Source organism: Leguminivora glycinivorella, chromosome 27 (assembly GCF_023078275.1).
Source record: "Leguminivora glycinivorella isolate SPB_JAAS2020 chromosome 27, LegGlyc_1.1, whole genome shotgun sequence".
In the NCBI taxonomy this organism is placed as follows: domain Eukaryota; kingdom Metazoa; phylum Arthropoda; class Insecta; order Lepidoptera; family Tortricidae; genus Leguminivora; species Leguminivora glycinivorella.
The window spans coordinates 7,138,012-7,158,318 of NC_062997.1; the positions used below are offsets into that span (position 1 = coordinate 7,138,012).

A 20,307-nucleotide genomic window follows, 5' to 3' on the forward strand; every position below is an offset into this window, starting at 1 on the left:
ATCGCCTTTTGGAAATGTAAATGTAAGACGAGGAGCATGGTTGCACGACAGTGGACCTGTCGGTATATCCACCTTTAGCCAAGAGTCGATGGATGGCAAAAATGAATATTCGAAATCACAGACATCGCTTAATTTAACTAAAGAACCGTTACAACAGTCGTCTTGTAAATTAGACAATACTGGTTACAAATCGATAACTGGGAAATCTGACGAAGCGAGAACTGAGAAACAAATATTATCAAACTCAAAATCACATCTAAACTCTCCAAAACATACAAAAACGCCGGCCCGCCAGAAAAATAATACGGTTGTCGCGCAGGTAGTTACCGCGGACACGATGACGTCACCGCCTGTGCCGGCTGGCAGCGAGAGCGGTCCTATTGATACGCAAGCGCGCGAACAGGTGTTGATAACGCATACACCCGGCATAACAAATAGCTCTGAGTGCAAAAATGATAATAGATTAACAGATCGACAATCTTTTTCCGACATTTTAAAGAAGGGAGGTGAATGGCAAGTAGCCGGCAAGGCATCGAAACCTAATTCAAATTATAGGTATTTAGGCAAAACAGGCTGTGCTATTAGCGCTAGTGGAGGAAAGTTCAAGGCCGCAGATACGAAGTTACCAATATTCATAACAAAGGTACACCCGGAAACAACAGAGCAAAATATAGCGGATTATATTTACGATAAGACTACAGAACGAATTACTCTCGAAAAACTTTTGATTAGAAAAGGAAAGGATCACAACGCGTATAAATTTTGGGTACCTAGAAGTAAATTAGACCTGTTCTTGGATGAGTCGCTATGGCCACAAGGCATTATTTTTAGAAGATTTGTAAATTTTAAACAGAGAAAATTCGAGGGGACTGTCAGCACGATCCCCGACGGCGCAAATGAACAATTAAATGGGAGATAAATCTTTATATAAAATAAATTAGTTACATTTAACTGTAAGGGAGTTAAACGGTCAATCGATAGCGTACAAAAATTATGTCAATCTTCGGACATAATTGCACTTCAAGAGTTATGGCTTATGCCAGACAATATCTCATTCCTAGGAAGTATCGATATTAATTTCGGCTATACTGGAACATCGGCGATTGATGCGACGGCCGGTATGCTGCAGGGCCGGCCATACGGAGGCGTCGCGCTACTTTGGAATAAAGCGGTATTTCATAATGTATCCATAGTGCAATGTGGTAATCCGCGAGTGTGTGGTATTAGTGTGTCGATCGGGCAAAGGTCATTCCTGGTACTGAATGTTTATATGCCAACGGACAAACCGGACAATTTGACTGAATTTACAGACTGTCTCGCTCTGGTAAGTGCTATTGTTAATAATAGTGACGCCGAATCTGTGTACATATTTGGAGACTATAATGCACACCCAGGTGAGCGCTTTTACAACGAACTGGCAAGTTTTTGTGATGATCAAGAGTGGGTCTGTGCGGACGTCGAAGTCCTGGGTCGGGGGTCTGGGACTTATACGTTTATAAGTGAAGCGCACGGATCGAAGAGGTGGTTAGACCACTGTGTAACCACTAGATCTGCCGTGCCTTCTATTACTAATGTTTACGTTCAACTCGATGTCATGTGGTCCGACCATTTTCCATTATTTATAGAGTGTAATTTTAATTATGTTAAACCTAAAATAAATTGTCATAAAAACTTAGTAATAAACAAAGTGATATGGGGAGAAAGAAACTCGGAACAAATAAAATTGTATAGCAATCGATGTCATGATAATTTAAAAAAGATAGATTTTCCAGAATTACTCCGGGATTGTTCTGGCCATTTGTGTAACAACCCGAGTCATTTACCAATAATTGACAAGTTTTATACAGAAATTGTAACCGCCATGAGTGATGCTGCAAGTATTTCTTATGATATGAAGTTAATTCAAAATAAAAAACGTGTAATAGGTTGGAATAAATATGTTAGTGCGGCTCACAGAGAGGCTAGGTGTAAGTTTAATTTGTGGAGATGGTGCGGAGAACCTAAGTCGGGGCGTATTTACGATGATATGGTAGAAAGTCGAAAAGTTTTCAAGTCGCGCTTAAAATGGTGTCAAAAACACCAGGAGCAAATAAAGATGAATATTATTGCGGAACACCATTCTAAACGCGATTTCCGTAGTTTTTGGAAATCCACCAACAGATTGAACGGTAAGCCTGGCCTGCCGGTGAGTGTTGATGGGGTGAGCGAAAGTGGGTCCATAGCTGAAGTATTTAGGAAACACTTTACAGTTAAGTCACCTTTGGGCCCATCACAAATGACTTGTATGACCGACTCGGGGACTCGTGGACGGGAGGCGACCGCTCAGATCACAGCGAAGGATGTAAATATGGCGTTAGGTTCTATTTCTAAAGGAAAGTCGCCCGGCCACGACAGTCTCAGTGTGGAACACCTGCATCATGCCGGCCCGCACGTGAGTAGAGTTCTCGCAATGTTTTACTCGCTGTGCATAGGACACACTTACTTGCCGGCTGACATGATGAAAACGGTAGTGGTTCCTATCGTAAAAAACAAAACAGGTGATGTGAGCGATAAATGTAACTATAGGCCTATTTCGCTTGCCACCATAATAGCTAAGGTACTTGACGGTCTGCTCAATTTCCAACTTGACAGATGTCTGAATATTCATGATAATCAATTTGGATTTAAACCAGGCCTTTCAACTGAATCCGCTATATTGGCACTGAAACAGACCGTCAGGTACTACACAGATCGGCGAACAGCTGTTTATGCATGTTTCTTAGACCTTTCCAAGGCATTCGACCTGGTGCATTATAATGTCTTGTGGAAGAAACTAGATGACATTAACTTGCCACCTGACATATGTGGAATTTTTAAATTCTGGTACCACAACCAAGTTAATGTCGTCAAATGGTCGGACTCATTTTCACAGCCATACGGTCTGGAATGTGGTGTTCGTCAGGGCGGTTTAACATCTCCGAGGTTGTTCAACTTATACATCAACGCGCTGATCGAGGAGCTCAGTAACACCCGTATCGGTTGCCATATCGATGGAGTTTGCGTAAATAATCTGAGCTACGCCGACGATATGGTGTTGCTGAGTGCCTCGGCGTGTGGACTGGCTAGGCTCATTTCTATATGTGAGAAATACGCTTCTAGCCATGGGTTGGTGTATAATGTTAACAAAAGCGAATGCGTTATTTTTAGGGTCAAAGGTAAACCTACACCCAAGTTTCCATGCGTCAGACTGAATACCTGTCCGCTACGAATCGTAGAACAATTTAAGTACCTGGGACACATGGTAACCTCTGACCTTAAGGACGACGTTGATATTGAACGCGAACGCAGAGCGTTGTCCGTCAGAGCCAATATGATAGCTCGCAGGTTCGCTCATTGCACAAAAGATGTTAAGATCACCCTGTTTAGGGCTTATTGTACAACCTTCTACACAAGCAACCTGTGGGCTGATTATACTCATAAACGGTACAGTGCTCTGCGTGTTCAATACAACAACGCTTTCAGAGTACTGATGGGGCTGCCCAGATTCTGCAGTGCATCGGGGATGTTCGCGGAGGCGCGGGTAGACTGCTTCTACACCACCATGCGCAAGCGAGCGACATCGCTTGTGCGAAGAGTCCGGGCTAGCTCCAACAGTATTCTGAATATGTTAGCGAATAGGTTTGACTGCCTATATTTGAATGCCTGCTGCTTGTTGCACGCACGCAGGAATAGATAACCTAGCTATTAAGTTTCTGTATAAACTAACACTAGACTAAGATTATTTATGTTACTAACACTATGATCCACGTTGGTCTTAAATAAATGATTTATTATTATTATTATTATTATTATTATTATAATAGAGAAAAATACATGATGCATATATACATCACTATGCATTGAAGGGTTAAAACAGTTTACAACTTATATTACAAGCAGAAGTAATTGAAAATAATACTGATTAATACTATTGTAATATTAGCTAAAAATTGGTGAGCATTAGACTCTTCGTTCGTCGCGACATCTATTGACAAGTAGTAGTACTGATAATTTTCGCTATTTGATGCATGATTGACGCGTAGATGACGCTAGATGTCACTACAAATAACTTGCATTTACTGGTGTATGGAGTTTCAACTCTTCTCATACTTATTCCTTTATGATAAGGTGTGAACTATTCGTGTGATGCACATAGTTACAAAACATCAGCTAGTCTAGTTACAAAAATCACCCTTATTTTTCGAAAAATGTGACGTTTTCAAGTAAAACATTGTCCTTGCCCTTAAAGCAAGTGACAAGTGGTAGCTTTTGCTCGGGAACGGCACAAATATAACATTATTTTAGTACTAAGTGAGAATCAGAGTTATACAAATTGGAAAATGTAAAATACCCCACAAATAACAACTCAAGTAGAGTTGTATGATACGGTTGACCAGAAATATAATGACTACTTGCGGAATTTGAATAAAACTATTTTTTTCATACTATACTATACTGTCACCGCATACATCAGAATAACAGCGCTCTCCTGACAGTAGTCATATAATTCTGGTCAGGCTTTAGTGCTATGATGTTTGACAATACAGATGTAGTGCCAAATGGGTTTCTTTTGTATTTTTCCGGAAACGTTCGTATTTGTCGTGCTAGTTCAAACAATGCCAGCATCTTATACTGAGACCATAGATTAAATATAAGAAGATCATACCATCCCATAAATTAAAATACGACCGCCTAAAAACGCGCATACACTAAAGTCGCCGTCAATAGAACTTGTGAACAATGTAAACAAACCTTGTAGTCAAAATGTCTTTAATTTCCATTCTAACTCATCAGATACTGGCTAAATCCATGTGTTATTTAATCAATTCATCTCGAATTATGATCCTCAACCTTTAAAATAATTAAATTATGCTAAAATATTGATATTTTATATAATGGTTTGTTTACATTGTTGACAATTTCTATTGACAACGATTTTTTTTTTACACCACACATATGGCGCCACAAAAAAATGTCTTGTAGCTTTCGATCATACTTGTAAATTTATGGCTTGAAAGTGACACTTAACGCCAATCTACAAATAATCGATGGCAACAAGGCATTTTTTGTGGCGCCAGCTATGTGTGGTGAAGTGTATGCGCGTTCTTAGGCGGTCGCATTTTAATGTATGGGATGGTAATATGATCATCTTATACCTATTTAATCTATGCTGAGACTGACTGAAATAGCATGACACGTTCGTACGTCTCCGTAACAATACGGAGGCAAATCTTTTCGCACTACATCTGTGTCAGCTGTCAAGTTGGAAGAACTTAAGTTTTACTAACTTATCTAACACTTTTACTTATTATCTAATATCAGAACTTTTTAGTAAAATTATTTTCACATCAACCATTTGGAAAGGAGATTCTCCTTCCCTGTTACGAGAGAGCAAAGTGGAATCTTGAGCGTTGCGAGGGTTTCAAGGCACGAAGACAAACTTTGCCGCCAATTGAAACACAACATTTTTCACCACGCCGACACGAAATACTACCACATTAAACTAAATCAAATCCATCAATTTTATTTATTGAATAGTTAATGTCATTTTGCTCCCGTGTGGCGCAATCTACTATTTTCTTTCTTAGTGACATTATTTTACTGTTATTTTCTGACAAAGGGTTTTCTTAAACCGTAATAAATGTGTTCCTCGACTTCACTAGAAGTTGTTCACTTGGGCACCATCTTCTCAAGCAGGTCCTGAAGCGCCAGAGCCTTCACCAGCCTTCTTCTGAAGTCCTGAGACGGAAAAACATACAAGGTAAATATATAGAACAGGAAATATTTCACGATTATTAAGCGGCTTTGTCCATACTAATATTATAAATGGGAGAGTGTGTGTGTCCGTTTGTTTGTCCGTCTTTCAAGGCAAAGCAGAGCGACGAATTGATGTGATTTTTAAGTGGAGATAATTGAAGGGATGGCGAGTGACGTAGGCTTATGTTTTCTCTCTTTCTAATCCCCCACTTCTCTAAAATGGGGAGGTGGAAGTTAGTTTATATGGAATATTCCGCAATTTTCGAATTCAACGCGAGCGAAGCCGCTGGCAAAAGCCAGTAAAAAATATTTTGAATTTGAACTTTACCTGACACAGCTGGAGTCAATAGTAGACATCAGGGAGGTTACCTGGTACAGGTCACGGTCTTTCCCGGGCACCCTGGCGAGGAACACGTCCCGGGACATGAGGCACAGCGCCTTATCGTCATGGTTAACATCAGGGAGGTTGCCTGGCACAGCAGGTGTCAGTAGTAAAGATCAGGCAAGTTACCTGGTACAGCTCGTGGCCCTTCCCGGGCTCCCTGGCGAGGAGCATGTCCCGCGACATGAGGCACAGCGCCTTGTTGTCACGGTAACCAATAGTAAACATCTGGGAGGTTACCTGGTATAGCTCGTGGCCCTTCCCGGGCACCCTGGCGAGGAACATGTCCCGCGACATGAGACACAGCGCCTTGTTGTCACGGTAACCAATAGTAAACATCTGGGAGGTTACCTGGTATAGCTCGTGGCCCTTCCCGGGCACCCTGGCGAGGAACATGTCCCGCGACATGAGGCACAGCGCCTTGTTGTCACGGTAACCAATAGTAAACATCTGGGAGGTTACCTGGTATAGCTCGTGGCCCTTTCCGGGCACCCTGGCGAGGAACATGTCCCGCGACATGAGACACAGCGCCTTGCCGTTCATGGGGAAGCGCTCGGCGCGGCCGCCGCGCCGCGACACCCACGACCCGACCTGCTGGCGGTTCCAGCGGCGGGGATCTGCGGACACAATGGATAGGAATAAGCTTTTGGCTGAATTTTAGAAGAGTTATATTACAGTCAAGTGCAAAAATAAGTATCGAAGAAATCGACTCAAAAATATGGTATTACGCTCTTATTACACCGGACTAAGGTGCTATGGGGCATATTTTTGAGTAAGATGTGTAGAAGGAATTGAAAACAGAGTACTGATTAATACTATTGTAAAATTAGCTAAAAATTGTTGAGAATTTTCTTTGCATCTTCTGCAGACTTTCTGTTCGTCGCGACATCTATTGACAAGTAGCAGTATTGATAATTTACGCTAGTTGGCGTGAGATTGACGCGTGGATGACGCTAGATGTCACTACAAATAACTTGTATTTACTGATGTATGGAGTTACAACTCTTTTGTTACTTATTCCTCTATGCTGTAGCTATTAGACTAGACTGTTGCCTGGAGAGTGGAACAGTAAGGTACGCACCGATAGGCAGGTCGCCTTGTATGGTGAAGTCTAAACGCCCCTAGGTGCCATCAGGTTCAGTCGCAGCGCCCTTGTAACTAGATTAGACTGTAGCCTGCAGGTCTGTGGAGCACAGAGTGGAACAGTAAGGTACGCACCGATAGGCAGGTCGTCTTGTATGCTAGGACGCCCCTGGGTGCCATCAGGTTCAGTCGCAGCGCTCTTGTAGCTAGACTAGACTGTAGCCTGCAGTTCTGTGGACACAGAGTGGAACAGTAAGGTACGCACCGATAGGCAGGTCGTCGTCTTGCAGGGTGAGGTCGAGGGCGGCCCAGGGGGTGCCGTCGGCGGGGGGGACGCGGTCGCAGCGCGCGTGCGTCGGCATGATGGCGGTCGGTGCGCAGCTCTGGAACATACATTTCCATATTTAAACAAATTTCCAACAATTTTAACAGTACGTAGTATGTACGGATCAAATCATGCGATTTTTAATTCTTCGTCAGGTCATTTCTAATGAAGCTGGCAACTGACAAGGGTTTTTTTTTAATTAGCGCCAACAGGCCAACATCCAGCATAGGTTTATGACATCACCATTTCGGAAAAAAGCCTTTTCTTCCCTGCTAAGAGGGAGCAAAATGGTACTTTTCTTACTTGCTAGAAGGGATCAAGGTGGCTCTTTTTGCTGTTTTGGGACATTATTTTTAACTTTTTTTTTTAAAGTTTTAATTAAAAAGTGTGTCACATGGTAGCAAAATCATTTCACCTTGGGTTCATCCTCACATACCTTTATTAAAGCGTCCTTCGTGTCGTAAAAGACTGTACATAATTACTTAATGTCATTTTGTTCCCTTGTGACACAAGCTACTAATGAAAAAGTTGCAAAATATTGCAAACATATTTGATGCCAAATAATAATACATACTTAACATTAATATCGACACGTGAGCATAACTAATTAAATATTTATTTATTTATTCGAATAAGTACCGAAATCCATGTATGTATTGAATAAATAGCTATTGTACTTGGTAGGCAAGGCCGGCACACATACCGGCCACCAGTGGTATAATACCTCCGCTGTAATTACATCACACAGCGCTGTCGGCTTCCGGATCCGGTCCGTTGTGTCACTTCCCGATTTTTGTGGCGCTTCCTTCCAATTTAACTATTTCAATGTGGAATGGAACGTTCGCGCGAGTTGCTGACTACTTGTTTCGTACGAAGAATAGTTATTTGTTAAAGGGGGCAAAATGGTTGTTTAACCGCACGTACCAATATTAATACCCGAGCAAGCGAAAGATTTCAATATTGAAACCTCGCGAGTGTTTCAGAACGTGGAATCGTGCGCAAACTGCTGAATCGCGAAAAAACCTCAAAATTCATATTTGAAAAACTGTTTGAACTAATTGTACATAAATCTATTAACTTTTTAATGCTTAATAGATCGTTTCCATCCCTCGCATCCGCCATTTTACCGTTTACCACAAAAACCAGCACGGGTAGCATGGTCGCGCGATAGACGATAAAATATCAGGCCGTCCCTATGGCACTATTAGTAAGTGCGATAGGGACGGCCAGATGTTTTATCATTTATCGCGCGACCATAATTGCCTGCCAGGGGCGCTAACACCCTTACCCAAAGTTTGACGTTTAACGTCAGACTCCGGATATCCGCGTCATGCTGTCCGGCGACTTCCGTTTGACGAGACGTTTTTACCGAGTATTGTTTATTAAATATGGCCGCATTCATTATGTAAACGTCGTTAAGTTGCGGATGGCGCTGTTTAAGGGCAGGTCCTTCGGCGGCTGAGTTAGTCATGAATATAATCAAGTATAGTATGTCAAGCCGTATCCGTCACTAGAAAAAAAGCAGCAATAAAAAATGTATTTGGCTGCAGTATCGATCGTTTTAAACGTTCTTGGCGGTCAAGCGGTTAAATAATTTGATTTTCCCCTCACTAGTTCGGAAACACGTGTTTTGTCCTTTAATACCAGCGGGTAAAAACGCACTTTATCCACTAGTGGGTAAAGTAATTTGACCTTGAATAAAGTCAAAATAACTGCTTTAAAATTGATAAAAGTAGGTTAATCTAGTAATAAAGATGATTTACCACCTGTGGAACTACTGGAAGCAGTGCTAAATTTACGCATTTTTTGCGTTGTAGTTTCCTCGCTATAGTGAGGGGAAAAGTTTTGCGTTACACTCGGGTGCAAATGTATTTTTCCCCTCACTAGCTCGGAAACACCTGTTTTGTCCTTTAATCCCAGCGGGTAAAAACGCATTTTATCCACTAGTGGGTAAAGTAATTTGACCTTGAATAAAGTCAAATTAATTGCTTTAAAATTGATAAAAGTAGGTGAATCTAGTAATAAAGATGATTTACCACCTGTGGAACTACTGGAAGCAGTGATAAACGCATTTTTTGCGTTGTAGTTTCCTCGCTATAGTGAGGGGAAAAGTTTTGTGTTACACACGGGTGCAAATCTATTTTACTTCTCGTGTGTTAAAAAACTCGCAAGTTCAGGATTCTATTCTCGAACCACTCGCTTCGCTCGTGGTTCAACTATAGAATCCTTTCACTTGCTCGTTTTTCAATTCCACACTCGGCGTTAAAATACAACTTTGCCCCCTTGTATAACAAATAACTATTACTTCTCGTGTGTTAAAAAACTCGCAAGTTCAGGATTCTATTCTCGAACCACTCGCTTCGCTCGTGGTTCAACTATAGAATCCTTTCACTTGCTCGTTTTTCAAATTCCACACTCGGCGTTAAAATACAACTTTGCCCCCTTGTATAACAAATAATTATTGTTTTTTTTAAGTAGTAACACCACTATATATCTATAATAATATTATAAATGGGAAAGTGTGTGTGTGTGTCTATTTGTTTGTTCGTCTTTCACGGCCAAACGGAGTGACGAATTGACGTGATTTTTTAAGCGGAGATAGTTGAAGGGATGGAGAGTGACATAGGCTACTTTTTGTCTCTTTCTAACGCGAGCGAAGCCGCGGGCAAAACGCTAGTAAATTATAAACTGAAATAGATACCACACCGCCCGAGCGGCGGTCGAGGTGGTGTAGCGGTTTATCACGTCAGCCGCGTTAGCTGGAGACCCGGGTTCGATTCCCGGCTTCGTCACCAGTGGGCTTGATCGCTTTTTCTTTAGTGTATGGTATCTATTTCAGTTTATAAGTAATAGTTTTAAAGATCTATGCCTACATAGGGACAGACATGTAAGTTCATTTATCCTAATAAGTATGTAAGTAATGAAGTGTTGGACATTCTCAATATGGCTCAGCCTTTGTCGCATTTTCCCGCCATCTTAGTTTCCCGCGCTTTCTACATCCGGCCAGAGACAATAGAAGTGTAGGTAAGCGGGAAACATTTGTTCCCTCGTTCTTGTTACGTGTGTAAAATACAATTGGAAGTATACTTTAGTGACTTTCTAAAGTCAGGCTGGCAACGGACAGTTAAAATTCATATATATACATACATACGCCTATATCCTTTAAATCATAATCTCAAAAATCATAATCTTACAAAAATCAGATAGAGTGCACGTAGTTCCATACAATTTCGTCTGTCCACAGACACTCTTGTTTTTTAAGATTATGAATTTTCAGATTGATCTGACAGATTGCATACAAGTCGATTTTTTTTAACCGACTTCAAAAAAAGGAGGAGGTTCTCAATTCGTACTGAAAGTTTTTTTTTAATTTTCAGATTGATCTGACAGATTGCATACAAGTCTTTTTTAAGATTATGAATTTTAAGACTGTGTGCGGCGAGCCTAAAGCTTAAATAGCCAGAGTTGCAGATGTAAAGTGCCTAGTTTTTGCCGGTGTTATGTTAAACGCCCAATTTTAACAACAATAATGAGAGTCCATCAAAAATATAAATGTGAAATGAGAGCCAAGTTCAATAACATGATAATATTATATATGCCTTGGTTGTTCACTTCATCGAAAAACATGGGCGCCAAGTTCAATGGTCAGTCCTGAAATTTATTTATAACAACATAAAATACTTTTATTATGGGACCAATGGCGAAAAAAAATTTGGCTATAAAATATGTTAAATTAAAACAAATTCAGCTAACTCACCATTCAAATAAAATGACACGAGAAAATCCTTTCAACACACACTTCACCAATAATTCCAGTACAACACAGTTGTGTAAACCATTCAACAATATATCAAACTGAATGAAACTATTTACGAACGATATTTTCTCAAAATGACGACGCGTCCGCACCCGGGCTCATTCAAGACTCGAATGATTTGATATTTCGTTCTACGCTACGATCATTCAAACACAAAATTCAATGGGAGCCAAAGTCTAGTCGATTCTAATTCTATAACGGTATAAGTTTACACTCCACACATTTGAAAATAAACCTTAACTCTAGGGATTAATGTATACAATAACTTACTATGGTGTAGTTAAATATGGCCTTATTGTATGGGTTAAGGATTTGCGAGCGTCTGCCGGATGCGGGATGCTCCAGCTCTTTCACTCTATACAGATTAGTACCAAGTGCGAGGGAGATGCAAAATTGTTTTTAAGAAGAGGATAATGAATTCTTACATCCTGCCTGTCAGCGTGCGGCTCTAAAACTAATCGTTTCCGGATCATTTCGTTTTCGAAAACGACGTATTTGCGTTTAAAATTATTTACAGGTTGAGTCTTAACGTGTAAATTTATAGGGATTAATTTTAATTGTATACAATTCGCAATGTGTGTTGTGTTTCTCCGGCGAAAATAATTAAGGACGTTGTTTCCTGCGTTATTTCGGTTTCCCGCGCAAATGTATTTTTAAAATGGCGGGTGACACGGAAATTACGAAATTGACTTCTTTTACGCGGTAATTTGGAAAATTAGAAATTTAACGTCCGTTATTAAAAATTTGAATGAGTTTTTTTATAATTTAATTTGACTAAATGCATAAGTATAATTCAGATATAGGTTCATAGAGATATTCCATTCCACAGTCTAGTCTAGCTCTCTAGACAGTCAAAATGATGCATCAAAGTGATAGAAATTTTCTACAGGGTCCAATTATCGTAATATAAATGATTGCATTTAGATAAATATTTAGGAAGTGCCTCCAATATGCTAAAACCTTCATCCTGTCCCGAATGGCTCATTATTCTCTACAAAAGTCGGTCAAAATACCTAAATCCATGTAACAATCCACCATTGAAGTCCAACCGGAAGCACCCTACAATACCGCGGACCGGAAGTGCGACAAAACACCAAATTTGACTTCCCGAGACGGGCGGACGCCGTTTAAAAAAATAATGGCATAATATAATAGATGTCTTTGGTCCGTTTTATTGTAAGCGGAAGAGGTTTGTAAAGAAAGCAGTGTGATCCTGGCTGTTAAAGTTACATCCTTTGCCTCATCCTGCGTTTTGTTTCTTTATAAGCTTAGCCGATCAATGAATCACTGTTTTGTTTTTATGAATGTTGTTTTTTATTGCTTCCTCCTATTTAAGGTGGCGATAGTAAAGTATATGTAATGCGCCAATGCAGGGAGATACAATTATTGAATTTCGAGCGCTCGACTTCGTCACTGAAAATGCGAAATATTAAGAAAAAAAGCTAGAACTTGGGAATCATAATCTTTTCTCAAACATGCAATGAAATATTGTCTTTACGTTCCTTAAAATGGGCTGGGAAGTATCGCTTTTTGGACGCAACAACTCGAGAGGACTGTAAAGGGATTTCATATTATTTTTTAGGCGTAGGCCTGCAAAGTAACTTTTTTTTTGTAAAATATTGTCCTTTAGAGCATTTTTTTTTTATTTCATTGTATGTTTGAGAAAAGCACTATACATGCCTCGGCGTGAAAACGGATTATCCTCATTTTCCCGGCCTCTGATGTAATGTACTATAAAAAAATTAGAAGATTTATAATCTAAAAATTCTGTCAGTTTGAACCAAGGCTTGAACTGACAGGTTGCATACAATTTTTTTTTCAGTACATTTGGTCGGTTTTTTACGCACTAGTTCGAGAAGTGGTTCATTACACCGTGTTTCACTTAACACTAAAAACCTGAAAACACATTGTTCAGAATCGAGAGTAGAATCGATTGAGCTATATCTTGATGGGGGTAATATTTTTATTTAAATTAGTATTATTAGTTATTTTTTACGTGCCCATTCTATTGTACTCGTAATACAACATTGTGTATATCGCATTGCTAGAGGTTGTTTACCTTTTTTCAGTATTTAGGGGTATTAATACTGGCCGGTTACTTGGACGATTATTTTTTCCGCTACTAGTTTGACGTTGTTTGTCAGTTTAATCTTAATGTTTATCATAAGTCATAACAAATTGAACTCGTACCTAATTACAACCTTGTCATTTTGAATATTGAGTTTATTTGCTTACTGCGATTACCTGTCCAATTTGAAGTTTACTGTGACAAAGCTTTAAAGTGTTTTACAGTGACATCTTAGCTGTCTATTGGTAAACCTTATGTCGTTGCAGTAACGTACACAAATAAATAGTCTTATGGTGTATGATGGTAGTTAGCAATTATTTTATTGAGTGTAGAGCTAAAAGTCAAGTAGAGCTGTACAGAAAATTAAAAATTCAATTAAAAAAAAAGTAACAATCAGATTAAAAGATGAATACTCTAGATGAGTTTAAAAAAATAAAAATCAGTTGGGGTGTCTGAGGTTTTGAGTGATACCGGAAACACCGTGTATATGCCAGGTCGAAACTTCGGAGGCTCATCTGTACTGAAAAACGTCGTACGATACACGTGCAAAAAGGAAATTCGTAACTCGTGTCGATTTAAAACACTCCCTTCGGTCGTGTTTTAATTTATCGCCACTCGATTCGAACTTCCTTTTTTACGCACTTGTATCGTAATGTACTATTTAAGATTGAATTTTTAAGACTGTCTGTGGCGTGCCTTAATTATGCTCTACTTATAGCTCGTAGAGTTTGACGAATGAAAGTTGAACCCGCAAAAACATGGCAATTAAAAAAATGGAGCAGGCATGGCAACACATATCAGCAAAATTTGAATTGATTGAATCAAACATTATACTTAATATTTGTAATATGAACACACCAAAAAGGCAGGTATAGAGCACACACGGTGATATTTGTGTTATAAATCCACGATATTAAGATGTTTACACACGATGTCCGGTACATTGTCCAGCTTCCGCTAGTCTGAGGCCGCCTTTTTGTAAAAAAGGAAACGTGATTTTGTCAGTTGTGATGTCACGTATGGGCACAGACCTATCATGGGGCATTTTTTCGGTTCCGGCTTTAGTTTTGGGTTTTGGTATTATCATTTATCTGTGAGTTGATATTAGCTGTTTCTATTAGTGGCCAGTCGTCCGTAAAGTGGAGTTTTATTATTCCTTAAAAAAAAACAACAATTCCACTTGGATGAAAGATGTAAGGAGCTGTTGAATTTTTTTTTTTTAAGTCGAGCCTGATTTCGTTTCGTTACTGTAAAATCTGTAAACAATGGTGTAAAGTAAACCGCTGGTTTTCAATGAATTTAAAGTAAGTAAGGTGCATTAGGATAATTCCGAAAGTCATCTAATTTCGAAAGTCGCATAAAAATCACCATTATTTCAATCATATTAAGATTCCCCTTTCGGAATTACCCGAGCATTTTTGTCATTCGGAATTGCCCTAATGCATCTTAGTGACCTTACCTATGTCTAATAATATGCAAAAAAAAATCAAATTCGATCTGATGGATCATTCACAATTGTTTCTGGCAATTTTGAATTTGTGTTGGCTAGACAACGGCAGGTACCTAACTACTCAAGAATCTCAAAATCGAAAAAATAAATACTATTTTAATTCAGGGATCCAATTTCGTACTATTCGTCGTCAAAGGTAGTAAAAATCCATCTTGAATTATTTTTGACTTATTTCAGCATGATGGATATTATACATTATACCTACCCATATTCTTAACTAGATAGGTGTTAAAATTGTGTGTCCGAGAATCAGCCAAATGTGTAGCTCCATTTAGTCGATCGTACATTTTTTTTATGGTTCCACTCGACTCCTGAGGTACGTTTTTTAGGGTTCCGTAGTTAACTGGGAACCCTTAATATTATTGTCAAGTAGGGAGTGTTTTTTTAAATTTCAACCCCCATATATTGTTGGATAGGTATTTAAAAATGAATAGGGGTTTACGGAAATATTTTTTCAGTACAGATGGTGTTTTTTTTTACGCACTAGTGCGAGAAGTGGTTCATTATATGCCAGGTCGAAACTTCGGAGGGTCATCTGTACTGAAAAACGTCGTACGATACACATGCAAAAAGGAAATTCGTAACTCGTGTCGATTTAAAACACTCCCTTCGGTCGTGTTTTAATTTATCGCCACTCGTTTCGAACTTCCTTTTTTACGCACTTGTATCGTAATGTACTATTTTGATATAAATATTTGCTCCAAAAGCAAAAAAAAGTGTCTCCCTCCCCTCTATATTTTGAACCATAACTTTAAAAAATATGAAAAAATCACAAAAGTAGAACTTTATAAAGACTTTCTAGGAAAATTCTTTTGACCTTGATAGGTTGAACAGTTTTTGAAAAAAATACGAGAGACTACGGAACGGCGTGGCCCGACATGCTCTTGGCCGGTTTTTCTTACACTTTATCTGTATATACTCTAGGTATATGGAGTTAACATGTCTATACCTAATATAATAATATATAGCCGTTTGGTGTTGTATTTAGTACGAATACGAACCGTCCTCCCGCTTTCTCCGACGGACGCGGACGTCCTCTTTATTGTACAATTCGTTCATACGGCGTTTCCCGGACACACGCGCTGTATCCCTTGAATGCATCATGCTTTTCGTTTTGTTGGTTTTGCCCGAAATAAATAAATAATTTATAAATTACTAAATAGGAGATTATTAGATTGACTGCATGGGTCCCAAAGTAAGCTCAAGAAGGTTTGTGTTGTGCGTACCTACCAGTGGCGGGGCGTCGATACAACTCGATTCCCTACGGGTTCCCTTAAATTCTCCAGTATCTGTAGAAGTTCATACAAAACAGATCCTGAAAACCTCTCCGGCTTTATCAACGAAAATTTTCACGCCACGCCACTGGTACCTACTCAGAAAATCATCCATGACTCTTGGAACAAATAGTTGCTCATCACACAAATAAACCACTTGCATTCAAAAACAAGACCACCGGCTAAGAGGCCAGGGTCACGAGGTCCGTCTGGTCAAAAAGCTTATAGGTCTCAGCAGAAGCTGATAGTTAAGCTAAGACAATCAAGCTCTAAATCAGCTTTTAAAGGCTTAGAATAGAATAGAATAGAATAGAATAGAATAGAATTTCTTTATTTGCCAGAATACGTATGGTACAGGATGATAGAAGGTTTTTAAAGTATCAGTATTCAGTCGAAAACACGACATGCAAATAATTGACAATATTACAATATTAAAATTTTACAACAATAATACCAAACTTAAATTAAAACAAGATAATATGGTTGGTGGGTTTTTTACATAATAAAAAGGCATCCACTTATAAAAAAAAATGCAACTGTCAAAACGTTATTAATACTAGTCGTTAAAATTAAAAAATATGCAAAATGGAAGTCATGAATTAATAATTAAGAATTATAAAAGTTAAATGTCACGAAACGTACACAATGTGAAATATACTACTTGTTTAATAATTTATGTTCCAAAAATTCCCTTACACTATAAAAGCAATTTTCGGACAGCCATTTGGTAATTTTATTATTAAATTGTTTACAATCAATTTTTTTGAGTTCATCAGGAAGGCTGTTAAATAAAACTATACACATGTTATATGCATTCCTGTGGTATATAGTGGAATGTGAGGGAGGCTGATATAATAAGTCTTTATATTGCGCTCTCTGATTTCCTGGCAATACATCACACCTCTTTCTAAAAAGTTCTGGATGTTTTTTTACAAATAGACACGCTTTTCTTATATACATACAAGGTAAAGGCAAAATATTAAATTTTTCAAACAGTGGCTTACAGGTGTCCATGATCCAGGCATTGGCTATCGCACGAATGCATTTTTTCTGCCGAACGAACGCTTTCTCAATGTCGACTGAATTACCCCACAGTAATAGGCCATAATTAAGTACAGACGCTACATATCCATGGTAGGCAGTTGTTGCAGCCTCTATAGATACCGTATTCCTAATTTTCCTTAGAGCAAATACGAATCCGTCAAGTTTGGAACAAACTACTTCGACGTGTCGTTTCCAGTTTAAGTTTTTGTCAATATTTAATCCTAAAAATTTCACATTATCCAATTTTTCTATTACGATGTCATTATATTTGATGTCAAGTTGGCCAGGATCAGTTTGATAAGAATGAAATTGTGTATACAGGGTGTCCCAAGACTATGGGACATGAACGGAAAGTACCTTAAATATCGTAGATAGGGTATTTTGCTACAAGAAGACTTTATTTTATTTTTAAAACTAAGTAAAACTCCATTCATAGATTTTTAAATAATTACATGGTTAAACCGGGAATCAAACCCGCTACACGAGAAAAAAAAAACATCCTGTAATTTTGTCATACCGATCGATAGGCTTCATCATAAAGATTATCTTTCTCTAAATAACATAGTGTCGGAGATAAAAGGAAGACCATGAATTTTAACATTTTACATGGCAGACTCCTTAGCCTTAAAATTTGTCCATACATTAAAAAAAAAAAAAATTTTTTTTTGAATGCAGTTTTACCAAGTTTTAAAAATAAAATAAAGTCTTCTTTCAGCAATATATCCTATCTGTGATATTTTAGGTACTTTCCCTTCATGTCCCATGGTCTTGGGACACCCTGTATACAGTTTTTGTCAGGTTGATATTTAAATTATTATTGCTGGTCCATGTACTGATATCAGCCAAGGCTTTATTTATTTCAGCTTCATATGTTAAAGCGTTCTCCCCCTTAATCATTAGTGTAGTATCGTCCGCAAATAATATGCACTTTTGTGTTGTAGCTTGGGGAAGATCATTAACATAGATCAGAAACAACAACGGGCCCAAATTACTGCCCTGAGGAACTCCCCATCTATTTTCACGAAATTCAGACCGGAACCTTTGTTTCTCAATACTTTTCCCCTGACTGACGAATCTTTGAATTTCTGTACACTGTTTTCTGTCTGCTAAGTAGCTTTTTAGCCAAGTAAGCACAAAACCTCTAACTCCATATGTTTCAAGTTTTCTCAATAGAATAGTGTGATTAACCGTATCAAAGGCTTTACTTAAGTCAAGAAAAACCGATGTTATTGGTAATTTATCGTTTATGGCTTCTGATATATGCTTGATGAAGTGAAAGCAAGCCAATTCTGTTGATTGACCTTTCCTAAAACCAAACTGATTTGGTTTCAATATATTTTTCTTTTCGAAATAGCTTGTTAACCTTTTACACATGGCTTTTTCAAATAATCCTTTTAAATGCATGGCTTATTTAAATGGTATATACAATACAAGATCTCGCTTGCGAGTTTAATTAGCTTAATGTAATCCCAAAATTCTGCTGTGTATAATGTAACTCACAGCATACGAGCACAGCTTACGAGCCGACAACTCCATGTATATAGCCTCCATGTAGGTAGGCCCTAAGTCTAGTCACATTAATAGTACATTGTGCAACAAGGGGAGGAAGTAGAACATTACTAACGAGAGTAAGTTAAATCGCGACGGCTTGCCGGAGCGATTTAGACTCGAGTTTGCAATATTCGTAACTCCCCGAGTTTTTCATCACACTCGCAATGTAAAAAATATGTAAAATAGATGTAAAAAAGTTAAGTACAGTGGTACAGTAATAGAAATTTCATAACTCCCTTGGGAGGACGATTTTTCTATTATTCACGCTCCGCCTGCTTACAATAGCACATTTAGTGTGATGAAAACACTATTACACTACCCGTGAATCATTCAAAATTTGTTAAATTTCGGGCAAAGATGATAAATCTTTCAGTTAAGCCCGCGTTCGCGCCATTACCACTTAGCTGTCAAAAGTGTCAAGCTACCGACACATTTCCGCCGAGTTTCGCTCCGTGAGCCGGATGCCGTGCAGGAAATGCCAACATAATTAGCAAATAACTCCAAAAAACGCCCTAACGATGTATTTAAGGGATGACAAAAAAAAAACTTCTAAGCAGTCAAAGCTGCTATACTAATTTGAACATTACTGCAACGCTATTAAATACTGAATGGCATGTCTTGGAAAGAGCGCAAAAGTTGCGAAAAAAACGTAACGTAGTATGACAGATCTTCTATTGATAATTGAACGTTAGGGCGTTTTTACACGACTGATTTTTTTTTGAACTTCATGTATAGTAATTAGAGTAGTTGGATGTAGAGTTATTTTACTAATTAATTTAGTTTCTATACTCTGCCAAAAATTAGTAGGTAAATAATTAGTAACATACCTACTTGTGGGCACACAGCAAAAATAAAAATAAATAAAAATTGTTTTTTGATGGTAGAGCTTCTGTTTAAATATACTCACTACCGCTTACAGTTAAAGTCTACACTTCCTTGGCAAGCTGCTATGAACACATTACTGATTAGACCCGCGACGAGGAGGGACACGAGATCAGAAAAAAAGTTAAACTGCAGCTTACACGCCACGTGCACTTTAACTAAGTCCTGGCTACGAAACCTTTTGGATAATTATGAAATAACTTTCTCTTAGTATTATATTGCACTTATTTAAGTTTGTATGAAATAAATTTCTATTGTAAGATTGACAATATTTTTCATCACACCAACTGGTTATAAAGGCTCTCTTGATTCTTCGTAAAGTCTTAATTGTTTATTTGATTAGTTTGACTTGTTCGACATTTATACGACATTTTACCTAAGCATGTTTTATTTTTATTATATTGCATGTATTGTTAATGTGTAGGTGTATTGGTTCAGACTGTAAGCTTGCACTATGTTCAATAAATAAAAAAAAAAAAAAAAAAAAAAAAAGGATTGCAAAATTGCATTTTATCAACAAAAGTGCAAAGTAATTTCATACACATTTTAACTTGATGTCTTAAGCTGGCTGGTAGAATTTAATGATGATTTTGAAT

The 20,307-nt window shown here is 38.3% G+C and overlaps 1 protein-coding gene across 1 annotated transcript; it reads right to left on the reverse strand.

The window, feature by feature from the left end:
* Positions 1 to 5,194: 5,194 nt before the first annotated feature.
* On the reverse strand, positions 5,195 to 11,471 carry LOC125240370 (ets DNA-binding protein pokkuri). The gene is made up of 4 exons (XM_048148277.1): positions 11,323 to 11,471; positions 7,506 to 7,623; positions 6,620 to 6,774; positions 5,195 to 5,757 (listed from the first exon to the last, which is right to left on the reverse strand). The coding sequence occupies exons 1-4, from the start codon at positions 11,323 to 11,325 to the stop codon at positions 5,689 to 5,691; spliced, it is 345 nt and encodes a 114-aa protein (XP_048004234.1). The 5' UTR covers positions 11,326 to 11,471; the 3' UTR covers positions 5,195 to 5,688.
* Positions 11,472 to 20,307: the final 8,836 nt, after the last annotated feature.